Source organism: Vigna unguiculata, chromosome 11 (assembly GCF_037176805.1).
Source record: "Vigna unguiculata cultivar grain cowpea cultivar isolate G323 ecotype 2 chromosome 11, ASM3717680v1, whole genome shotgun sequence".
NCBI lineage: Eukaryota > Viridiplantae > Streptophyta > Magnoliopsida > Fabales > Fabaceae > Vigna > Vigna unguiculata.
Window position 1 is genome coordinate 33,675,825 of NC_140802.1, and position 23,173 is coordinate 33,698,997.

General features: G+C 33.6%; 2 protein-coding genes, 1 long non-coding RNA gene and 1 pseudogene across 3 annotated transcripts; 3 read left to right on the plus strand and 1 right to left on the minus strand.

Annotated features, from left to right (window-relative positions):
• Positions 1–1,924: 1,924 nt before the first annotated feature.
• LOC114170605 (protein trichome birefringence-like 39) lies at positions 1,925–4,877 on the plus strand. The gene is made up of 5 exons (XM_028056117.2): positions 1,925–2,256; positions 2,410–2,581; positions 3,880–4,055; positions 4,133–4,291; positions 4,374–4,877. Exons 1-5 carry the CDS (start codon positions 1,991–1,993, stop codon positions 4,660–4,662), a joined length of 1,062 nt encoding a protein of 353 aa, XP_027911918.2. The 5' UTR covers positions 1,925–1,990; the 3' UTR covers positions 4,663–4,877.
• Positions 4,878–11,292: 6,415 nt separating this feature from the next.
• LOC114170312 (uncharacterized) lies at positions 11,293–17,514 on the plus strand (annotated as a pseudogene).
• Positions 17,515–18,754: 1,240 nt separating this feature from the next.
• On the minus strand, positions 18,755–20,515 carry LOC146881816 (uncharacterized). The gene is made up of 2 exons (XR_014986243.1): positions 20,209–20,515; positions 18,755–19,113 (listed from the first exon to the last, which is right to left on the minus strand). It is a non-coding gene; the product is annotated as an uncharacterized LOC146881816 (long non-coding RNA).
• A 1,115-nt stretch (positions 20,516–21,630) lies between these two features.
• On the plus strand, positions 21,631–22,832 carry LOC114169078 (uncharacterized). Its single transcript, XM_028054098.2, has 2 exons — positions 21,631–22,056; positions 22,273–22,832. The coding sequence occupies exons 1-2, from the start codon at positions 21,694–21,696 to the stop codon at positions 22,633–22,635; spliced, it is 726 nt and encodes a 241-aa protein (XP_027909899.2). The 5' UTR covers positions 21,631–21,693; the 3' UTR covers positions 22,636–22,832.
• Positions 22,833–23,173: the final 341 nt, after the last annotated feature.

Consider the following 23,173-nt stretch of genomic DNA (forward strand, 5'->3'; position numbering starts at 1 on the left):
AATTTTGGTAAAAGTCTATAAGAGGTGATGAATAAATTGTTGATCAGATGTAAAGAATTAGTCAAACTTTGAGTTTGAGGTTAATAAGTTGTTTTTGGAGTAGTGATTAGACTAATTTACACTATTGAACACCATATCACATAATACAGAAGATAGATTTTCAATTGGTTAATGTGTTTGAAACTCTAGGTCGAACAAATTTAAGTGGTTATTATAAGAGAAAACAAAGAGAGCATAACCTTACCTTCTATCTGATGAGTGTACTTTCAAGGTTGAAAATTTTGAAAATTTTGTTGTTAACAAGAATGTAAAACCCTTTTAAAATATAAAACTTTGTTTAAAAGGAAAAAAGGGAGAGAACCAAGGCAGGAACCGTGAAGGCCAAAAATGCAGAATTTCCTTTCCTAAACCCTTTTCTCCCTACAACCTCAATATTTTTTCTTTAATTTTTCACTCAAATCTCATCCTCTTCGTGATCAGAGGTTGAGGTTGCATGTAAAATTAATAATGAAAAAGGAATAAGAATCATATTTATGGAAATAATTTATTTAACATGAATATCTCATATTATCATATATATTTGAAAATTTGTCAACATTGTCTTCATCACAAAGAACTCTTGAAATCTACCTGATTAATTTCTCCATTTAGATAAGTAAATTTTTTTGCCCTTTTCGATGTTTTGTTTGTTCTTGTCTTGCAAGTAACCTTTCATGGGGTATATGTATTCGCAGAGCTCTTGACGTTACTGTCTTTTAATTGGTGGTATTTAAAACTTTAAAATAATGAATTTATGTTTTTTTACTGGTATTTAATTTTTTTATTTTTATCTAATATGAGATTTAAATTTACATTTAGATTTTCAATAGTTCGGTGACTATTACTTTTTAATTTTATTTACTCAATTTTGTTTTTCAAATGTTATACTTTTGTGTTTGACAACACATTTGATAAGCTAGTGCTTTTTTTTTATATATAGTTTTGAATCGAGGGTTTGAAGCTTCTCACACTTCAAGCCAACAAATTAATCCAAAGAAAAATGTCACAAAAAGGAAATTGGTATTGTTTAAAACTTTCAGCTAATGAAAACAATATTTTTCACAAACAATAGTGTTTTTGTACACTAAAAGCACAGCATGCACATGATAGTGAGGGAATCACTCAGCTGTGGAGTCAACAAAGGTATGCTCAGTTTATATTATCCAAATCCAAAATGATGCTTCTGAGATCCTCACACTATACAAATATCAGCCACCACCACACCCACATTTAACACAAGAACCACACACAACTAAGGCAGGGTAGACCTAAATGCACCTTTTTATAGTACTACCACACCCTCACACAAAAGGTCAAAAACCATTATTCATTCATACATAAACTTTTTTTTTTGTGTCCTTTAGTTTTGAGAATATTTCTAAGATGTGCTTGTATGAAAAAGTTAGGAACCAGACCCAATATTCACACACATTTATGTACAAATTTTAATTCATGTAATAATTTTACTTCCATAAAAGAGTTTCAGAATTTTCTGAATTCTTTCTTTGGTGCACATATTTATCCGTATGATATTTGTTTGACAGTGGCGGCAAAAGGGAAAAGGAAAGAAGAAAAACCATAACAAGACATTTTCAATTCTGTCTTTCTTGGTGGGCATTATTTTTTGAATCACAATGATCATCATTCCAACAATTTTTAAAGCAAAAAACTGCATCAAACCCCACAAGTTGCCATGGTTAAAAGAACCAACCCGTTCAAAGTTTCACTACATTATTTAAAGTAAAAAAAAAAAAAAACATTAAACACTAAAAAACAACAGCAAACGAGGAAACAAGTTGTTCTGTTTTCACATTCCATGTGCATTCATTTGTGAAACACTCTCTTTCTCCTTCTCTCACGGTTCCATTATATAAGACCTTGATTTGGGGGCAAGTTTCTATTCACTCCTCGTCCTTTCAAAGAATCACGGGGAGGGTTCAGAACCCGAGAAATGGGTGTGTCATTGGTACATGCTCTGTTCTTAACTCTGTTTCTGCTCTGCCTCCAAACAAAAGCAGAGGACTCTGGTGCAACCAGAAAGCTCGCAGGAGCATGCAACTTGTTCAAAGGAAAATGGGTCTACGATGCTTCATACCCTCTCTACGACCCTTCTTCTTGTCCCTTCATAGATCCACAATTCAATTGTCAAAAACATGGTCGCTCGGATAAACTCTACCAGAAATATAGGTGGTCGCCATTTTCTTGTCCCTTGCCAAGGTACAACCTTTGTTTCTCTCATTGTTCATTGAACAAAATATGAACACTTTTCCCCAAATTGTTTTTCAATTCCTATTCTTTTTATATGCATTGTCCTTGTCATGTTATGGTTGGTCCTAGGCTAAGTGGGGCAGTGAAATTTTTGTTGTGCAGGTTCAATGGATTGGACTTTTTGCAGAGATACAGAGGGAAGAAGATTATGTTTGTTGGTGATTCCTTGAGCTTGAACCAGTTCAATTCATTGGCGTGTATGATTCATGCTTGGGTGCCAAAATCTAAGAGCACTTTCAGTCAAAGGGATGCTCTTTCCAAAGTCACATTTGAGGTTGGTCTTTTCATTCTTCTGCTTTACTTTATTTTTCTGGCCCAGTGATTTGAAAGTTAGCATTTTTTGATGGTAATGTTTGTGTGTTTCTTCCCTCTCTTTCTTTCTTGTATTTGACTCCAAAGTTCAAAACTTTCTGAGCCATTTCCATTTTTGAACTCAAATTCTGCTACCCTCAAATCTGATATTATTTGGGTATTTGAGTTCAGAAGTTGGTGTGGTGCATGTGCATATTTTTGTAGCAGCTGTTTAGCACTGTGCAGTGAGGTGAGAGAAGTAAAAGTTAGATGTGATTGGTGAGAAGGCTTTGCTTTTTTGCTGGGGACAATTCTGATTGTTTATTTAAGAGATAATAAATGTTTGTGTCTTAATATACTTTATTCAAAATACTTCTTCTAAGTCTCTCTCTTCCAAATTCAAACAACATAAAGAAAAAGTTAAGAAAATGAAAAATTATTATATTTGTTTCTGGAATTTTACTGTTATACGTGGAGTTTCATTTTCCACATATCATTTGGTTTGGCAGAAAAGGGAAAGTTTTTACTTCACATTCAAAACCACCAACAGTTACTTTTGTTTTGCTCCTCTCACCCTCAAATCCTCAAATTTTATTACTTCCATAAAATATTAAATTGTTTGATTTCATCTTAATAAAGTTTTCAAATTATTAAATTTTTAATGATTATAAATCTCGTATCTTTTTATTTAAATTTATTTGAAGAGTTTTCAAGCAATCTACCATGAAAATCTAGTTGCTTTACGTAGAAAATTTGTCTAACAATTGTTTCAATTAGTAATGATTGATGTTGAAGATTTAATTTAGACTTTATATCGGATTGAAGCATTGAACATCATTGGTTGTAACTGAATTATGAGTATCACAGCGACTGACACCATTATTCTACAAAACCGTTTTTATAGCTTTCTGCAAATCAAATGAATGAAAATTTGATATCTGCACTTTTTTTCAACCACAAAATCTTATTCTATGTTCCATTATGTTTGTTTATCATAAAAGCTTCCATTATGGTATTACGTAGTATCACAACAGATATAATTATTCATAATTGCGTGTGGGTTAATGGGGTTAAAGAAAAAACAATCGTTGAATCACAATATTAAGAAAAACCTATTACATCATTCACAAATATTATGTCGTGTTTTATATTGGCTCCTATTTTCTTTTAAGGTAGAAGGATGAGTACTCTCATCCAACGTAAACACGTGAAAAAAGAATTTAGTATAGAGATTTAATGAAGAAAAATTGAGAATAAAAAAAAAAATTGTGATTTTTTCAGGAGTATGGCCTTGAGATATACTTGTACAGAACAGCATATTTAGTGGATCTTGACCGTGAGAAAGTGGGACGAGTTTTGAAGCTTGACTCTATCAAGAACGGTGACTCGTGGATGGGGATGGACGCGCTGATCTTCAACACGTGGCACTGGTGGACCCATACCGGAAGTTCACAACCGTAGGATCATTCTCTCAGTACAGTTTTCCAATTTCAATGGTTAATCGGTGACACTGATTTGTAAAAATTAATGACAGGTGGGACTATGTTGAGGTGGATAATAGGTTGTTGAAAGACATGAACCGTTTTGTTGCATACTACAAAGGCCTAACAACCTGGGCCAAGTGGATCGAAAGAAACATCAATCCATCACAAACCAAGGTCTTCTTCTTGGGAATTTCTCCGGTGCATTACGTGTAAGTTCTTACACTAAATTCATCACTTTCTGAATAAAGCGAACAATAGTTGATATGATAATAATTGACGTGTGGTGATTAGGGGGAGAGATTGGAATCAACCATCAAAGTCATGCATGAGTGAGACAGAACCATTCTTTGGATTGAAGTACCCTGCAGGAACACCAATGGCGTGGGTGGTGGTGAACAAGGTGTTGAACAGAATAAAAAAGCCTGTGTATTTCCTGGATGTGACCACACTCTCACAGTACAGAAAAGATGCACACCCTGAAGGCTACAGTGGAGTTATGGCAGTAGATTGCAGCCATTGGTGTCTTCCGGGGCTTCCTGACACTTGGAATGAGCTTCTCAGTGCTGTTCTTTCTGGTTGAAAACAAACACACATAACTTTGTTTTTTAGGTCCAACTTGTTAGAGGAAAACCAATTGTTTTCAACTTTAGGAGATATTTTATTTGGCATTTTGGTTCTTGTAACTGTTCAATAAAAGGGCTTCGTGCTCCTAATTGTAAATGTAGATCAATGTGGCAGAAATTTGCCTTCAATTGTACCAAATACCATTCTCAAATTTGAAAACCATTGTGGAAAGATGTCTGACTCCTTGTGAAGTAGTTGATGAATCCCCTTTTCCAAAGTAACAAAACAAAAAATGATGATGTAATGTGGATTTTTCAGATGAAAATCTTTCCTATTCTAAACTTTTAAATTCAATATCTGAATTTTATCTATTTTGTAATGTGATTTATATGGTCATGTATTAACAGCTTTCAATATCAGCTAAAGTGAGGTATTCAAAAGGAAATTTTATAAAGTAATATGTTTAAAATTGGTTTTATCTGTTGATATAAAATTTATAACATACAAATATCTATTGGTAACATAAAAGGTGCGTGATTGGATTCTGTAATATGCAATGTTTCTCAAACCCAGTCATTGAGAAACCCAACTTAAAGTGTAAAATACAAATTACACCTCTAACGGTGCTAGTGTGTACTGTGACCCTCAAACGTTCTCACATTTCCACTTAAATTAGTGGATCCAACCCATAACACATTCACAAATCCATTTTTTCACCACCTCCCCCAATACTAGACAGAAAAGAAGGTTAAATGAAATATGTGTATTATATATACGTGTCGCAACCGGAATCGCGACGGAAAGGCGAACCGAAAAAAAGAAAACGGGTTTAAAAGAGATTTGGAGTCGCCACCATAGTTATTCTGGAAAACTATGAAAAACCATAAAAATAAAACAAGTCTGCAAAAAACCAGATTTTGGATCCGGGAGTCGGTTACGCGTAGGAAAGGTGTTAGCACCCTACCGCGCCCGCCCGAGGGCGGTACCTTTAATTAAAAATGCAAAGTTGATGTGGTTTTCAAAATATTAATTTTCCCAAAAATAATAAGACAAAAAATGCTAAAAAGAAACAAAAATACCTTTTTTAATTTTTTGGGTCCGACAAGGATTGACCTTGGTCCTACGTATTCTCATTCAAGATGAGAAATCAGGGTTACGTAATTCTTTAAGAGAAACGATTTGAAAAACAATTGAGAAATGATTTGATTTTGTTGGAGATGAACCTGACAAGGACTGGCCTTGCTCCTACGTATCTCACAGGGAAGAATCAAGGATCACGTAGTTCTTAAAAGATATGTTTGTTTGAAAATGTTGATATTTTTATATTTCGAAATTTATATATTTTTTGGTATTTTTGAATTACTTGAAAGTATGTGTCACACGACGCGAGCGGTCGGACAGACACGAAAAAAGAAAGAAAAACTATTTTTGGTATTTTTGAAAATGAGTGTCACGCGGTGCGAACGACCAGACTGACACAAAAAGAAAAAGAAATTATTTTTAGTATTTTTGAATTATTTGAAAGAAAGTGTCACACGACGCGAGCGGTCGGACAAACACTAAAGTGAAATAAAATTATTTTTTGTATTTTTGAAAATGAGTGTCACACGGTGCGAACGACCGGACAGACGCAATAAAGTGAAAGAGAACGTTTTTATTTTTCTATTTTTTTGCAATTTTGGTAATTTTCAAATATTTTTGTTTTTTTGTTTTTAGAAATAAAAAAGAAATAAATAAATAAAACATAAAAAAAGTAAAACAAAATAAAATAATAAAAAAGAAACAATTTAATTAAGAAGGATGAAAATGGAAAGTAAATTATGGAAGTGCATGAGTAATTAGGGAAAGGTACATGGAATAAGTGAGCTGTGTTTATTAAATGTGGTGGTGCGGCGAGTAAAATACAAAACAAGCCCAAAATAAGAGTAAAAAGTGTGTGCAGGGGTGTGTGATTAGTAATCGTGGAGGTGCGCGAGAAAGTGAATAATGCAATGAAGCCCAACAAGCAAAAAAACAAGGCGGGAGTGCAGGTCGTAAAAATGGAGGTGCACGAAGTAAACACAATAACAAGCCCAAAAATTAATAAACAAAGATATGGGGGTGCAAGACTATGATATATGGGGTACATGGAGCAAACAAGTGGGGTGAGTAGAGTGAGATAGAGGTGTTGGAAGTAAAACAAAAATCAGCCCCAACAAGGAAAGAAGACAAATGGATTCAGGGTGTGAATAATAGAACCAGGGGTGCAAAGAGCATGGTTGGCCCAATCCGAAAATTCAAAAGATGGAGGTGTGATAAGTGGCATTGGGGGTGCAAAAACCATTCCAGTCCAAAGTGTTAACCTCCTTCACGCTCACGTGCAGAAAACCCAGCGTGGGTATTCATCTTCTTCACGAACAGAACCCCCCAAGGGTTTCTTCTCCTCCAAATGCTTGGATCATAACATCACCCTCCATGCACGGCCACATCCTTCTCAGTCAACCGAGGTCCACCCGAACACCATCTTCACCGTTGCATCACCACGTCCGTGCCGCCATCGTGCGTCCCACCACCGGCGAGAGGCCACGCCGTCGACGCCAGTCACCATCGGCAGTGTCGCCGGCGAGAACCCAGCTGCCTGAGTCGCTTCTTTTCTTCGTTTCTCTCTCCTGCGCGCGAGGCTCCTTCGTCGCACCTCCGTAGCCAACCAAGACTTGCCGCCACCGTACCGGCCACCACGATCGGGACACGCGAGCACCATGGAAGCCTGACCTCCGGCCTTCGCGACCCAAATCGTCACCGCCGCGCCCCAAGCCTTTCATTCTTCTTCTTGCGCGAGACAGATGCTCAAGCTTCACTCCATCTCTTCTCAGGCGTGGCTCGAACGGCTTCCGCTTCGTTCTCTCAGACCACCGCGACCGAGGCCGCCATCGTAGCGTCGTCGCCGTGAACGGGAACACTACTAGAGATTGTAGTTCAGTTCTCTCCTTCCTCACATCAATGCGGCTGAACCCTAGCACTAGTTTGCACACGACTCGCAGCGACGCGGTGAAGCTCCGACTCGCCGGCGGCGCTGCCGCCGGCGATGGTTTTATCTCCTTCTCATTTCTCTGTTTTGGTTGAATGTGTGTAACTGGGGAAGATGAGACTTGAGTGTTTGGCACTGGAATTGAGGTTTGGGTTCTCTGTTATTTTGGCTTTTTATGCGGGTATGAGATGAAGATGATGGTGAGCGAATAGGCAATGCGATGAAGATGTGTTATGCAAAATAAAACCGTTTATGGTGTTCTGTGTGTATGGGCTCTGGTTTGGCTGCTTCTTGCGGGTGAAGGATGAAGATGAAGCTTGAATATGAGGAGGGAGAGGATAATGAGGCTGGAAAGTGGCCTGAGTAGTGGCGCGGGGCTGATGTTGATGATGACGACAGAGATTAAGGGCGATGGAGTGGCGGATGAAATTGGTTTGGCTGTTAGTGCACATTAGAGGAATGGGGAATGTGTGGCTGTGTTAATGAGAGGTGCGATGCTTGTAAGAATGTATAGAATGGTGATTATGATAGTGATTCAGATGAGTTTGAGAGTAAGAAATGGTGGTGAAGGAATTGGCGAGGAGGTGAAGGCTAAGAATGAATGATGTGTGAGAGCGTGTGGAGGAATGATGGTGAAAGGTTCTGTTCTAATGATAGAAAATTCAAGCAACAGTAATGTAATGCACACAACAGCCAAATAAATGACAAGCAAACCCAATATATATGACTACATTATGATCATTCTCGAGCACAATGCAACTGCGTCAGGTTCAAACCAAACATTCAAGTATTCATATTCACCCGACACCTGAAGTGCTTACCTCTCGCAGTCTTCCCTATCAGTGGCTTTACGACTCAAACGATTCTTCCCTCTTTTTTTGCTCGTTTGCTTTTTCTTTCCAAGTGTTATTCTGCCATTTTCTGTTCTTCTTCTGTGATGAGAATCTGTTCGAGCTCCTTTGTGCCAGGAAGTTCTCTTTTCTTTTGTTGTTCTGGATATATTTTGAAATCTTTTCTCTGCTGCCCGTTACCTCTATGTGCCTCGATCTTTTTTCTTTTTTTTTTTCGCCCTCAACGGCTCTATGCTCTTGTTATCATCATGCCATTTTTTCGTTTCACCTCCTCTGTTTGAATTTTTAGCAATGATCAAAAGCAGACCAACTGTTGCTAGGTCTCCCGCTGCGACTGTCATGACTGTCACAGTAATACACAGTCGCCACAGTAATACACAGATATCTAAAATTTCTATTTTTGTGTTAAAGTTAGGCTAAAATCTGAAGATTTGAACGTTTTCCTTGCACGGAGTGGACCTGTCAGAAGAGTACTTGACTTCCAATTTCACCTCATCTAATTTTTTTTAATATTATTTTTTTCTTTTTTTCTTTTTTTTTTCTTTTTTTTTTTAAAAGCAAAACAGAAATAATAAAAGGGGAATAAGATAAGATAAAAAAATAAAAATAAAAATAAAATAAAATGAATATATAAAATAAAATAAAAACAATAAAATAAAATAAAAAATAAAATAAAAATAAAATAAAAGATAAAAGATAAAAATAAAAATATGAATACGTATAGAAATAGAAAATAAAAAGAAAATTAAAGTTGAAATAAGATAAAAAGTAAAAATAAAAATATATGTATATACTCTATGTTCACTTTTCTTTCTATTTTGCTCTTCTCTTAATTATTGTCAAAGTCAAAAAAATATTTTTTTACCCGGACGAAATTGGGTGTTGACAATACGAATATTTATTACTAATAAATTTATATGTTGAATTAATATTTTCAGTTGGCTTTTAAGTTTTTAAGAAAAAGTGTTAACTTTTATTGATTTGTTAACTGTATTTATGATGGACTTTTCATCCTCATGAGCACCAGAGTTAGTTTTGATAGAATTGATCCTATCCACAACCATGAGAGTTGGGAAAGATTAAGGCTATGTTCACTTTAAAAGATAAATTTGAGAGAAAGTGAGAGGATGAATTTAGATGGATATGAGTGAATTTGAGTATATGATTTTTTGTATTTTTTTGAAGGGATTTGGAGATGAAAGTAAATAGATTTGGAGGTAAAGTTTGTGAAAGTTTGAGAAGGATTTAATTGATATGATAGATAAAAAAAATCATTTTAATAAATTAAAATGTAAAATTACTAAGTTGTTTTAATATTAAGAATTGATATATTATTATTATTAATATTATTTAATATTATATATAAATATATATATATATATATATATATTGAGAACGTGGTGCGGGGATAGGATATTACGATAAAACATTATTTTTCGTTACAAATCTGCTCAATTTGGTGAGATTATAATTCCGCAAATTATCTCTCTAACTCACTAACAAATCCGTGCGCAAATGAACAACCTTCGTGTTCGTAAATCTGCTCTCTTAAATTTGTCTATATGCTAAATTTGCACAAGCGAACAGACTATAAGGAATTAACTTATAGCGCACTTGGGAAATATTAGATACATTTGTGAAGGTCAAAAGTTCGTAACAAGTGCTTTGTTATCACAAGTAATATACCGACGATCTTCTCAATTTAAATGATTTATTAAGTATATCTTTCTTGACTAATTAATACTGAATTTTTATAAATTGTGTTTCAATAAATAATTCTTATAAGTATTTATACTTTTATAATTTTAATTTATAATTTATTTTTTTATAAATTAAAAATAAGTTGATTAATTTCATTATTTTCTTTATAAAAGAGTGTTGTTAAAATTTAAAAAACTCTTATATGGTTATATAAATACATTCATTATAATTTCTTATAGTACAATCTAAAATATATGAAAACAAACACCTCTGGAAAATACCCAAATACCCCTATTTATTTCGTTGACATGTGTTCATTTGGATGGTTTTTTGGTCACTTTAACTTCTTGTGAATATGGTCTGTGATGTGCACTGGTATTTTACGGAAAACACCCTCTTCAGCATTCAGGATTATATATGATTGTATAGGTACTTAGGTCATTTGCGCTTTCCCGCCTGTTTGAGGGTTGATGAAGGGAGTATTGTGCATGAGTTGATTGATGTTGCATGCATTAAACTCTCAGCTCAGATACTTTCAAATTTTGTGCATTTTTAAATACAAATGTGTTGGTGGTTTCGTTGTTTATGTTTCTGCTTCTTTGTTCTTCTAGTTTCTGAGGTATGTATGAATTCTTGATATCGTTTTACATTTGGAGTTTGGGTTTTGTGAGGTTCGTTCGTTCTCAGTACATTGTTGTGGTTTAGTTTTGTTGTTATTCATATTGAAGATGTTTTGCCTTTTTTTAGCTCAGTACATTTTGTTTACGTTTTCTTTTTCCCAGTTTGATCAGGAGTTGTCTTCTTCCAGTTTGCTGAGGTATGTATGAGTTTAAGTTCATTGTTTGTTTTTAAGTTCTGTTTTGTGTAGTTATTGAAGATGTTTGGTTTTTAACTCAGTACGTTTTGTCTACGTTTTTTATTTCCCAGTTTCATCAGGAGTTGTCTTTTTCCAGTTTGGTGAGGTATGTATGAGTTTCAGTTCATTGGTAATGTATGGTATTTGTTTTCTAGCTTCATTTATGTCATTATATTGTGTTTGCATTTTCATATTTTCTGACGTTTGTGTTTCGAAAGTTAAGGTTTGAAAATGGCGAGGAAATTTGATATGATCAAAGATATCGATGAGAAGAAAGAAACGTTGAAGCTTGTTGTTCGAGTAAAAGACTTGTGGTTTGTTCAAAACCGGGATACCAATCGTCATATGGAACTGATTCTTTTGGATCAGAAGGTAAAAAAAATTTGTTGTTCTTTTTATTCGACATGTGGAATGATTTTGTTTGGTTCACTTTTTTTGTCAAGGTTCGATGATTCCTACAATGGTAAAAAAATGAAGATTTAGGATTGTGGGGAAAAAAGTTGGTAGAGGGCTAGACATATATAATGCATAATTTTAAAATCTTGAAGAACCAAGGACAATTTTTGGTTTGTGATCATCCTTACAAGTTATTGTTCATAGGAGCAACCACTAGTAAAGAACAACCAATTTTGAGTATTCCAGTAAGCGTTTACAACTTCAAAAGTATCGAGGATATAGTTGATGGAAATTACGCTGTTGATTTAGTGTATGGTATGTTCATGTAATGTTTAATCATTTAATGACTTTTGTCTCATTAAATGTTCAATTATTTATTGAATCATGTTTATAATGGTTTTAGATATTATTGGAGTGGTGGACAATGTGAGGTGTAATCCTCAGTCCAAGAATGTGGTATTTCATATAAGGGATTTCAGGTTAGTAATTTAGTAATTTCATATAACAATGTGGTTTCGAATATCACTTCATATTCATAAACTGTTGTGGTTTCCTTTTGCAGCTCTGCTGTGATTGGGTGTACCTTGTGGGATTCCTATTACTTGAAATTTATGAGTAATTGAAGGGGTGACCCAGATTCATCTATTGTTGTTGTTATGTTGACTCAGGCTAAGATCAAACCGTGTTCAGGTTGGTGAATTTATTTGATGTTTTTTGGTTGTTTGATTTTGTCTGTGCTGATTTTGTTTTTCCTTTTAGGACGATGGCTAGTGTCAATATCAAACTTGTGGAATGGTTCAAAGTTGTTAATGGGTGATGAATGTGCTGAATTGGTACGATTCAAGGAGCAATGGATAAAGTATGTAATTGTTAAGTTTTTTTATATTTGCGACATTATTTATCATTAATTGTATGGAAATGACTTTGATATTGCTATTATAGATGGTTTGGAAATGTGGTCAGTCCGAGCCAAGAATGCAACCAGCTGAGTTCACCTTCCCAGTATAGTGAACATGAAAAATTTATGTATAAAGTTGTTGTGAGTACGATATCTGAAATCACAAGTATGAAGGAGGTAATGAATTACTTATTATTTGTTTTTGTTACATTCCTTTCAATTTTTAGATTCTGCATTGTTGTAATTTTGTTTTTGTTTTTAAAATAGGAACAATACTGTGTTACAATTGCAAATACTGTGAAGTTTAATTTAGGAAATGATGGTATTATCCAGTATGCAATAGTTGCAGGAAGAAGACTGATGAAGTAGGTGCTTTTAAGTGTGTTATCTGTGGCTTTGATAATGAAAAACATGGAATTAGGTTTGTACTTCTTTTTTAAATTGTACATGTTCAGCGACAATTCATTTGTTTGAATTTACTAAATCCACTTCTTGTAGATATAAGTTGGAATTACAGGTGACTAATGGATACAGTTATACCAATTTTGTTTTATGGGATCAAGACTGCAATAACTTGATTGGTGTATCAGCTGTTGAGTTAATGAATAAAATGATCGAGGTAATATTACCATCTTTGACAATTACTGTAATTGATTTTAGTATATAAAAGACTTGTCATTTTTTGTTTTTTCGTAGGATGGGGAGGACGATCCCAAATGTTTTCCAGAGGATCTAGATGTGTTGTTAGGCTATACACTTGCTTTCAAGGTTAGAGTTCAACCAAATAACAGATCTTCATCGGTGATGAAAGCTTCCAGCAACCCTGAAACTATTGCTTGTGTTAGAAGCAAACTTGAGACAAAGATGGTAAGTCATTTACTTCAGTGTTTTAAATTTTATATTGTAAAACTTCTTAATCATCTGTTGGTTGATATGTAGATTAAAGACTCCAGTGGTGAAGGTACTTCCAGTGGTGAAGGTACTTCCAAACTTCTTAATCATCTTTTACCAGTACCCGGAGGACTTCCAAAATTTACTCAACTTTATATTTACGACACTGAAAATGAAGTTCAAAATAGAATAGAAAGTTTAAGGTACATGAACACTTCTTCTTTTGAAAGAAAAAATGTAGCAGAACAAGTGCTTATTAAATTGTTACCCTTTGCAGGAATCAAGATAATATTGATTTGGAACTTGTGAGCAAAATAAAGAAGATGCTTGATGAATTCAATGTTCATGCCAAATCTTTTAGAATGGCAAAGGACAGATATAGAGACCAGCCATTTGATGACTTGAAATTGAGACTTATTTCAGATAGGACAAAAGATGGAAGGATTTATAATGTCTCCAATGTTTCAGAAGTTGCAGCTTTTATAGTCGGTGTGTAGATATGACTTTAGGTAGAGACATCATAATGGAAAAACAATATGGGAAATTACAAAGAATAAATGAATTGCACACGAGCTATTTAGGATTTCAATATCCTTTACTTTTTCCATATGGGGAGGATGGTTATAGACATGATGTCAGTCATCGTGATAAACCGGGAATTAACAGGAAAAGGAACAAACTAACAATTAGGGAGTGGTTCTGCTTTAGGTTGCAAACAAGACAGTCAGAAGCATTAACTTTGCTTAGATCTAGAAGACTTTTTCAGCAATTTATTGTTGATGGATACACAATGATGGAGTCTGAAAGATTGTCATTTATTAAATTTAATCAAAGCAAGTTAAGGGTTGATAAATATAATAACCTCTGTCAAGCTTCTAGCAGCTCACAAACTCAAGGGTCAGAACAAGGGAAAAGGGCTTCCTTCATCTTTTGTTGGTAGTAGAAGATTCATGGACCAATTATATTTTGATGGAATGACAATTTGTAGTTTTATGGGATTTCCAGATCTCTTTATAACTTTCACATGCAATCCTATATGGCCGGAAATTACTAGAGCATTGTCAAAGTCATCCCTTTATCATAATACCTTTAATATTATGTGTTGAAAGTAATCCTTTGTTGCTTAATTTGTAATTATGTATACTATAGAATTTCAGAAGCGCGGTCTACCTCATGCCCACTTGCTGATCTTTCTACAGCCCAACAGCAAGTACCCAACTTCTGATGATATTGACAAAGTCATCTCTGCTGAAATACTGTGTCCAATAAATAATCCAGAATTATATCAATGTGTTGAAGATCACATGATTCATGGTCCTTGTGGAACGGTAAACAGATCATTACCTTACATGAAGAATGGGAAATGCTCACGCCAATATCAAAAAAGATTTCAAACAACAACCACAGTTTCTGAAGATGCTTATCCACATTATCGTAGAAGGAACAATTCATTAATTGTGTCTAAAAGTGGTATTTCCCTAGATAATCGTTCTGTAGTTCCTTACAACCCACAATTGTTGTTAAAGTACCAAGCACATATCAATGTTGAATGGTGTAATCGTAGTACTTCGATCAAGTACTTATTCAAATATATCAACAAAGGTTATGACAGAATTACAGCTGCCATAGTTCCAGAACAGAATGAATCTTTTTTGACGAAACAACCAATGGATGAAATTAAACAATATCTTGATTGCAGATATGTATCTCCCTATGAAGCATGCTGGAGAATATTTTCGTTTCCAATCCATGGACGAAATCCAGCAGTAGAAAGACTATTTTTCCATCTTCTAGGAGAATAAGCAGTATACTTTAAAGATGATGATGAGATTGATGATATCATGGGAAAAATAACAGTTTCTGAATCAATGTTTATAGGTTGGATGGAATGTAATAAGAAATACCCAGAAGCTAGGGATCTAACATATGCTGAATTTGTTTCGAAGTTTGTCTATGTGAAGAAAGATAGATGTTGAAAACCAAGGAAGATGGGAAATACTATCAGAAGACTTATTTGGGTACCTCTAAGTACTGATGAAGTGTTTTATCTTAGGAGAATGCTAACTCATGTAAAAGGTCCAACATCATACATAGATATTAGAACGGTTAACAATGTCACGTATTTACATTTAGAGAAGCTTGCTTAGCTTTGGGTATTTTAGCAAATGACACAGAATATGTTGAAGCTATAAAAGAAGCCAAAGATTGGGGTTCTGGAATATATCTAAGGAAACTGTTTGTTACTATATTGTTGTCAAATAGTGTTAATCGACCAGAGGAACTATGGAACAAAACATAGGAATGGCTATCAGATGGAATTCTCTACAGAGAAAGAAATATATCAGGAAATCCAGGTTATATCACTATATAGTACTTGTGATTCATATAATATAGAAGTACAAAGACCTGTAAAATATTTTTTTGTATGCAGATCTAAACATTGGAGTCGAAATGCTGCAAAATCTAACTTTAGTGGAGATAGAAAAACTTTTCGAAGCAAATAGAAGCAGTTTGAAATTCTTCCCAACAATGTCATACCCAAACGGTTTTTTGACAGAAAATTGTGGAAATAGACTGATATATGCATAACTCAATTATGACATTGCAGAGCAACGACATTTATTTCAATCAAACTTGAAATCAATGACAGGTTCGGATTTATTATTATTTGCTATTGTTGGATTTTAGATCAATATTACATTATGTAACCAGTTTGAATAACAATTATATTACAGGGGAACAGAAAAAAAATATTTGACAAGATCAACCAGGCTGTTGTAAATAAAGAAGGAGGTGTATACTTTCTCTATGGATATGGGGTAATAGGAAAAACCTTCATGTGGAAAACATTGTCAGCAACATTACGTTCTGAAGGTAAAATTGTACTAACGGTTGCTTCAAGTGGAATTGCTTCTCTTTTACTACCAGGAGGAAGAACAACACATTCTAAATTCAAGATACCAGTACCAACACTAGAAAATTCAGTTTGTAACATTGAAAAAGGATCTGAAGCATCAGAACTGTTAAAGAAAGTCGAACTTATTATTTGGGATGAAGCTCCAATGGCACACAAATTTTGTTTTGAAGCTTTGGATAGAACTCTAAATGACATAATCAAGGGTATGACAAAAGAGAATTCAGTTTTTGGAGGGAGAGTCATAGTATTCGGGGGTGACTTCAGGCAAATCCTACTTGTTATACTTGGAGGTACAAGATCTGATATTGTCAATGCCACTGTTAACTCATCCTATCTATAGGACCACTGTGAAGTTTTGACATGGAAAAAAAATATGCGTCTCCTACAACAAGGTTTACAATCCACAACTGCATCCGAGATTCAAGAATTTTCGGATTGGATTGTTAAAATTGGTGATGGTAAATTAGAAGAACCAAATGACGGTTTAGCAGAAGTCGAAATACCTAGAGAATTCCTAATTTCATATTTCAATGATCCTATAGAAGGAATTGTATCTATGACATATCCCGACTTAGTACACAAGTATACAGACGAATCATTTCTGCAGTGTAGAGCAATATTAGCAAGTAGAATTGAGACAGTCAATGAAATCAATGAATATATGTTATCACTAATTCCAGATATGTAAATCTGGAAGCTACAGCTAACATATTTGAAATTTATTTGTTTGGTATGACAAATATTATTACTAATGTATCAAATAATTAATGCAGGGGAAGAAAAAGAATATCTTAGCTCTGATTCAGTAGATGAATCAGAATCTGCTTCAAGTGATGCTTACAACGCTATAACTTCGGAATTCCTAAATTCACTTAGTAAATCTAGACTTCCTAATCATAGAATCAAACTAAAGATTGGGGTTCCAATTATGCTTTTGAGGAAGTTAGACCAAGTAGAAGGTTTGTGCAATGGAAGCAGATTAATCGTAACCAGGGTTGCAAACCATGTCATAGGTGCTAAGTTGATTACAGGAAACAAAGATGGTCAAAAGGTCTACATTCCGCGAATGTCTATGTCACCCTCCCAATCCCCATGGTCATTTAAGTTAATTAGAAAGCAATTTCCTATCATATTGTCATATGCAATGACAATAAACAAATCTCAAGGTCAGTCATTAGGTTTCGTTGGATTGTATTTGCCAACACCCGTATTTAGCCATGGTCAACTCTATGTTGCAGCTTCTAGAGTTCAAAGTAAATCTGGGTTAATGATATTAATCCATGACAATGAGAACAAATCATCCAGTACAACAATTAATGTTGTGTACAAAGAAGTATTCCAAAATGTATAGTTTGTCAAAAGTGTTAACTAACATAAGATCTGTATTCAATCGTCTATTTTACAAAATATTGTTAAATATATAACCAAAGAAATCACTGTAAGAGAATCGCTTACTTTTTCTGGAGATGAATCAAACCAGTTGAATACTCTTTGGACGCTCTACCCATGAAAAAACTTGGAAATCATAAATTGCATCAATGACATAAGTGTGGACAGTGTTAAGTCCGACGACCAAAAAACTTGATAAAATCACAAATAGTACATTCAGACATACAAATTTGTCAAAAATTTAATGTCCTATTCAAATATATTTCATCACTGATTTTCGAATATCTTATTTATCAGAATTTGACAGAGAAATTCATACATATAGGACAATGTAAAGACTTACTAAGAAGCACATAAACTTTCCTTTGTGTCTCCATGTTTGGAATTGGTCTTAGAAGCTGAGAAATTTCAATGATATAAACGTGTGAATCGAGTATTTTAGAATCTTTGACCCTTTACCATTTCTTTGTACTATCAGACAGCACATGACACACTGCATTTAAACTGAAACCAACCAATGGACCAAGACTTGCTTTGTTTTGCGAAACTATACTGAATAGTTACTTTATGTACCTCCATTATAAAATAACCATGTATCTATATTTGGACAATATTTTCTGAATATATTTACGTATGTCTAGCATAACCATAATACAATATCAATGTCAAATTACAGTGATTGGTTACATATTTAAAGAACGTATGTATTCAAAAATATAATATCCTTACGTACTTAATTAAGCATTACTACACATAATAATTTATACTAACCGAAATGTTTGAAATGACAATATTTGAAATGACAATTTTTGAAACATTTTATAAGCACAAAAACTTGGATTGAAAAATTTTTAATACAGTTATTTTATACTGAAAACAGATAATCAGTGTCAAAAGAACCCAATTAAGTTTATTTACAGGTATATTACATCAACAGAAATATACCACGAACTTGAAATTGTTGATTTATAAGTATATTATCTAAAAAAAAATATTACATCAACAGTACATCAAAGAAAAATATAGAAATCGAAAATAATTTTAGAATTTGAAAGAATACAAAAATTTATATAATTTGAATTTCTAATTGTTAATGACGTATAATCGAAAAAACATTTATAATACATTACAAAATATTTGGTGCAACAAAAATGAACTTAGATAAATACGTTAATAACAATAGTATTATACATAGCAGAACATAAAATATATAGATGTTTCTTACATACATTAAATATAAACGATAACAGAATTCCGAATGTTCATAAGTAAGGCTAAAATTTTAAAAACCTAAGTTCTTACATACACCTTTAAAAAACTAAACCTTAAGTACATGGATGACATTTTTCTGTTGATTGTCTATTACAAACTTCAGTTCATCACCGGCAGCCAATTGATTGTCCTTGCAAAATCTTTTCCATCCACACGTCATATAGCATTCAAAGGATGATCTTTGAGTCCATCGAATCTTGCAAGGCGAAAACTTGGAAGTTGAAATGGTAATGAAGTACCTTCTGCGTCCCTTCTCCAAGAACTGTCTAGCAAAATCCAAGTGTAGATACTACAAACATAGAGAAAATCTCAGACAACAAATGGAAAACGAAATACTAAGAATAAACATAAAACTATAAACAAAAAAATACCAAAGATGAAGTTTGAACATCATATTTGGTTAACTTCTTCACCAGTCCATCATGAGAATTAAGAAAGTCATGAGGATTCATAGCACCAACATTGTTTACAATACCACCAGAATCATTGTTCAAACCACCAACCGACTCCCCCTCATAAATCATTTCTACTTCATCAGCAAAGTAAATCTTGTGAAGAAAAACATTGTTCCCTATATAATTTAAATGTAGGTAAACGTCTTCGTTGAAACCATAATACTTCATGAACTCCGTCAAACTAAACAAAATAATGATCCCATCTATGTTTGTGTCCAGATAAAGCTCAAAAATTTTTATATATAGGATCATATAATTGAAATTTGCGATCAAGTTTTAAGTTGATCTTCACAAAATTTTTGAAACTCCTCAAGAAGGAGTATATATGGCTATTGACAAACATGAAAAACAAATCAATAGAAATCCAAATAGAAATCTGGAAATGGTAGATAAAATATGAAGAATGATACCTTAGACAGCTCTAGCTTGACTCTGAAAGATTGGAAAATCTCGGAGAACAAGAAAAACTAGATCTTAAACCAGACGCCGACGGTTCTACCAAAGGGTACTCGATTTCATTCCAATCTATGTCAAATACTCTAAACCTAAAGTATCTATCACCACAGTAGAGAGTACAGACAAATCCAATATCATATACATCGTAAAAGTTTACTATGTCATCAGAAGCACGAAACTTCCTCTCGGCCATAAGATTTTCTTCGAATTCAATGTTCAGAACGTTTCCCCTAGGATCTGTGAAACAGTTGGTTCCCATTAACAAACAATGTCCCCATTCCAAAAAGAAACCTTCTTCAAAAAGTAAAAAGTCCTGGAAAACCAAACATCCAAAAGGTTTAACTTTTAATGAAAACAAAACATCTTCCTAACAACGAAAAATATTTTCATAACCGAAATGAGCAAACTCCTTAAAAAGACATGGAATTTCAGAAGAAGAACACAATTAAAGTATCGAAATCATATTGACTAACCTCGGAAGGATCCATAAACATGACTGAACTCTGAAAAAATTGTTGAAGCTAAACCGCTTACTTAGTGACATTTTGTTGTCGTTGGATCCAGATACCATTCAAAGTCTCTAGGTTTTTTCTTTCCTGTTACAGCAAAATGAATGTATGAAACAGACGAACCTATTCAACTCCAACTATGGAAAAGCAAAACGTCTGAGTCAGAGAACCAAATCTGAACCCAAAGATATCGAAAAGATAGATAAAAAAATTTCTCTTGCCGCCAATATTAAACGCTTCAGATTCATGCCCAGCGTAATCATTTCAAAAAAAAAAAGAAATAATAATAACTATGCCAATATTAAACGGTTCAGATTCATTCCCAGCATAATCATTTAAAAAAAAAATAATAATTATAAATTATGATCGGCCTTAATACATAATAAACCAAATAATAATTTAAACATTATTATAATAATTAGATAATTTCATATGTACTATACTATGTAACAAAAAAAATTGACATTAACACAAACAAGAAAAAAAACTCGTGCGTACACTCGGGTTTCAAACTAATTTCTATTATTTATATATATATATGCAACGGATTAAAAACTTTACAATACATTTTATTTATATATATATATATATATATATATATATATTTTTTTTTTTTTTGATTGAAAGTACACACCAGTACGAGTTTTAACATCATGATTTTACATGTTTTTTTTAAACTGATATAAAATATGACAGAGAAAGATGAAGCGAAGAGGAAGATGAAGAGAAAGATGAAGATAAAAAGAAAAAGGGTTTTCGGGAATTGAAAATATAAAGAAAATAAATTTGTAGACAGATTAATGAAAATCGACGAGGAAGTGGAGATAATTGAAAATAAGAAAGGAAAGGTAAGGAAAGGAGGGGAAGATTGGGTTTGAGATGCAGAGAAATCAAAGAAATTTGATGGAGTAATCTTGGGGAAGGTTTTCTGCAAATGTGAATTTGAAAACACAGTCCGATGACTTCAGTGTTAGCGTCATCCTGCAAACAAAATTTAAAACAGTATTTTTGACACGTATCGATTAGTGAGACATGGATAAAAAGAAGAAAATTAGAGTCGTTTAAGTAGGGTCATTTGTATAATTTTGCTTATACATCGTATTATTTAATAGTAGAATTTTGACTACTAATTTTGACAGTTTTCTTTTATTATATTAAAAATGAAAAATTGAAGGAATGAAAAATCATTTAAAAAATATCACTTCCACGTGTCTGAAACCCGAAGTGCCTGAGGAACAAACCATAACAGATGCTTCAGGTAACACAACAATCTCACACGTTGTAATACCTACAAACCGTACATTGTACCACTTGTCCCTTCCATGCAAACCTCATCCACAACCACCTCTTCAACCGACACCACCCTTCTTTTTATAAGCACCTTACTTAAATTCAAAACACAGACCAAATCCAAACACTGTTTTTGTGTGCAAGAGAGAACAGAAAACAATGGCATCTCAGCAAATGCATCGCAAAGACCCCAGCAAGAAGGTGAAAGAGAGAGAGGATGACGTTGAGGCAGATGGAAAGGAGTCATTTGGTGAGAAAGAGAGAGAGTTGGTTTCTGATAGATCTAGTTCTGGGAATAAAGAGGTTGAAAGAGAAAGTGGTGGTGGAAAGTTTGAAAGGAAAGGTGAAGAGAATAAGGGTTTAGGAGAAAAAGATAAACTCGAGGGAAGAACCAAAGTGGTGGAGGGAAAAGTGTGGAACGAAGAGGACAAACGAAGAAACAATCCTTCAAGAGAAAAAGTAGAGGCAGATAAAGCAAGACCAAGAGAGGAAGCTCAAAGAGAGAAAGATGAAACCGAAGAGGTAAAATTTAAAACTATAGCCTTTAACATGCTTATATGACTTAGTACTTTCCAATGAAGGAAAAGTTACTATATAGTGTTGATTATTATCACCTGGTAGAATCTTATTAACCTTCTTTTTTCATATTGAAACATGTGTTACTTGGTGATAATCAAAGATTGTGTGAATCTAAGCTTGCATTAATCTCTCTCTAAAGGGGTTGTTGATTTATGATAGGGTGGTGGTGGAAGAGAAGAAAATGAAGAGCTTAGTCTTGAAGACATTTCCAAGTACAGAGCCGAAGCTCAACAAAAATCAATGAATGCAGTTGAAGCTGCTAAGAAGAACTACGAAAGAAAGAGAGAAATAGAAGGTTCCAAAGAGAGAAACAAGCAGGCAAATGAAGAGGAAAAAGACTTGACAAAAGTGAAGGGTGAAGAAGGAAATGTTGAAGGAGATAAGGGAAGAGGGGTGTTGAATGCCATAGGTGAAACAATAGCAGAAATTGCAGAGACTACTAGAATAATGGTATCAGGAGAGGGACAAAAGGAAAAACCAAAATCACCTGCATATGAACATGCAGACATGAAACTTGATTAGTGACTTTCAGTTGCATGGATATGTTCATAATAAAGTTGGTTTAAGGAAGAAAATCCATCAACAAAGAATCATATACTTTTTATTATTAAATAAAGTTGGTTTATACATGAATATGTATCATGCAGTAATTATACTTGTAGAAAAGTTCCACGTTTTGTGGAGTTGTAAATAAATATAAGAATGTTATTTTGTGATTCTGTATTATTAGTAATAATGTATGTGATCTTGCAATGTTTTTGTATATTATTGATATTATTGATATATCTATCTACTTGTGGAATGTCATATTCATTAATTATTTAGAATCTTTTTGAATTATTAAATCTAATTAAGTATTTGGAATACATTACTGAATTGTTAAATATATTAATTTAATCTTCCTAACTTAATTCCACAAAATATAAAATCGGTTTGTAAATACAAACAGGGACTTGCAACATATAGGAAGACTAAAACTGATTAATAAAAAAATCTTCTTTAATTTTTTGTTTATTTTTTTTTATTAAAGTTGAGATGATTCTTCGTTATTATTATTATC

Coding starts and splice junctions, on each gene's coding strand:
- LOC114169078 (XM_028054098.2), top strand. CDS start 21,694: ATGGCATCTCAGCAAATGCATCGCAAAGACCCCAGCAAGAAGGTGAAA. Junction 22,057..22,272: donor AGAAAGATGAAACCGAAGAG/GTAAAATTTAAA, acceptor GATTTATGATAG/GGTGGTGGTGGAAGAGAAGA.
- LOC114170605 (XM_028056117.2), top strand. CDS start 1,991: ATGGGTGTGTCATTGGTACATGCTCTGTTCTTAACTCTGTTTCTGCTC. Junction 2,582..3,879: donor TTTCCAAAGTCACATTTGAG/GTTGGTCTTTTC, acceptor TGATTTTTTCAG/GAGTATGGCCTTGAGATATA. Junction 4,292..4,373: donor ATTTCTCCGGTGCATTACGT/GTAAGTTCTTAC, acceptor TGTGGTGATTAG/GGGGAGAGATTGGAATCAAC.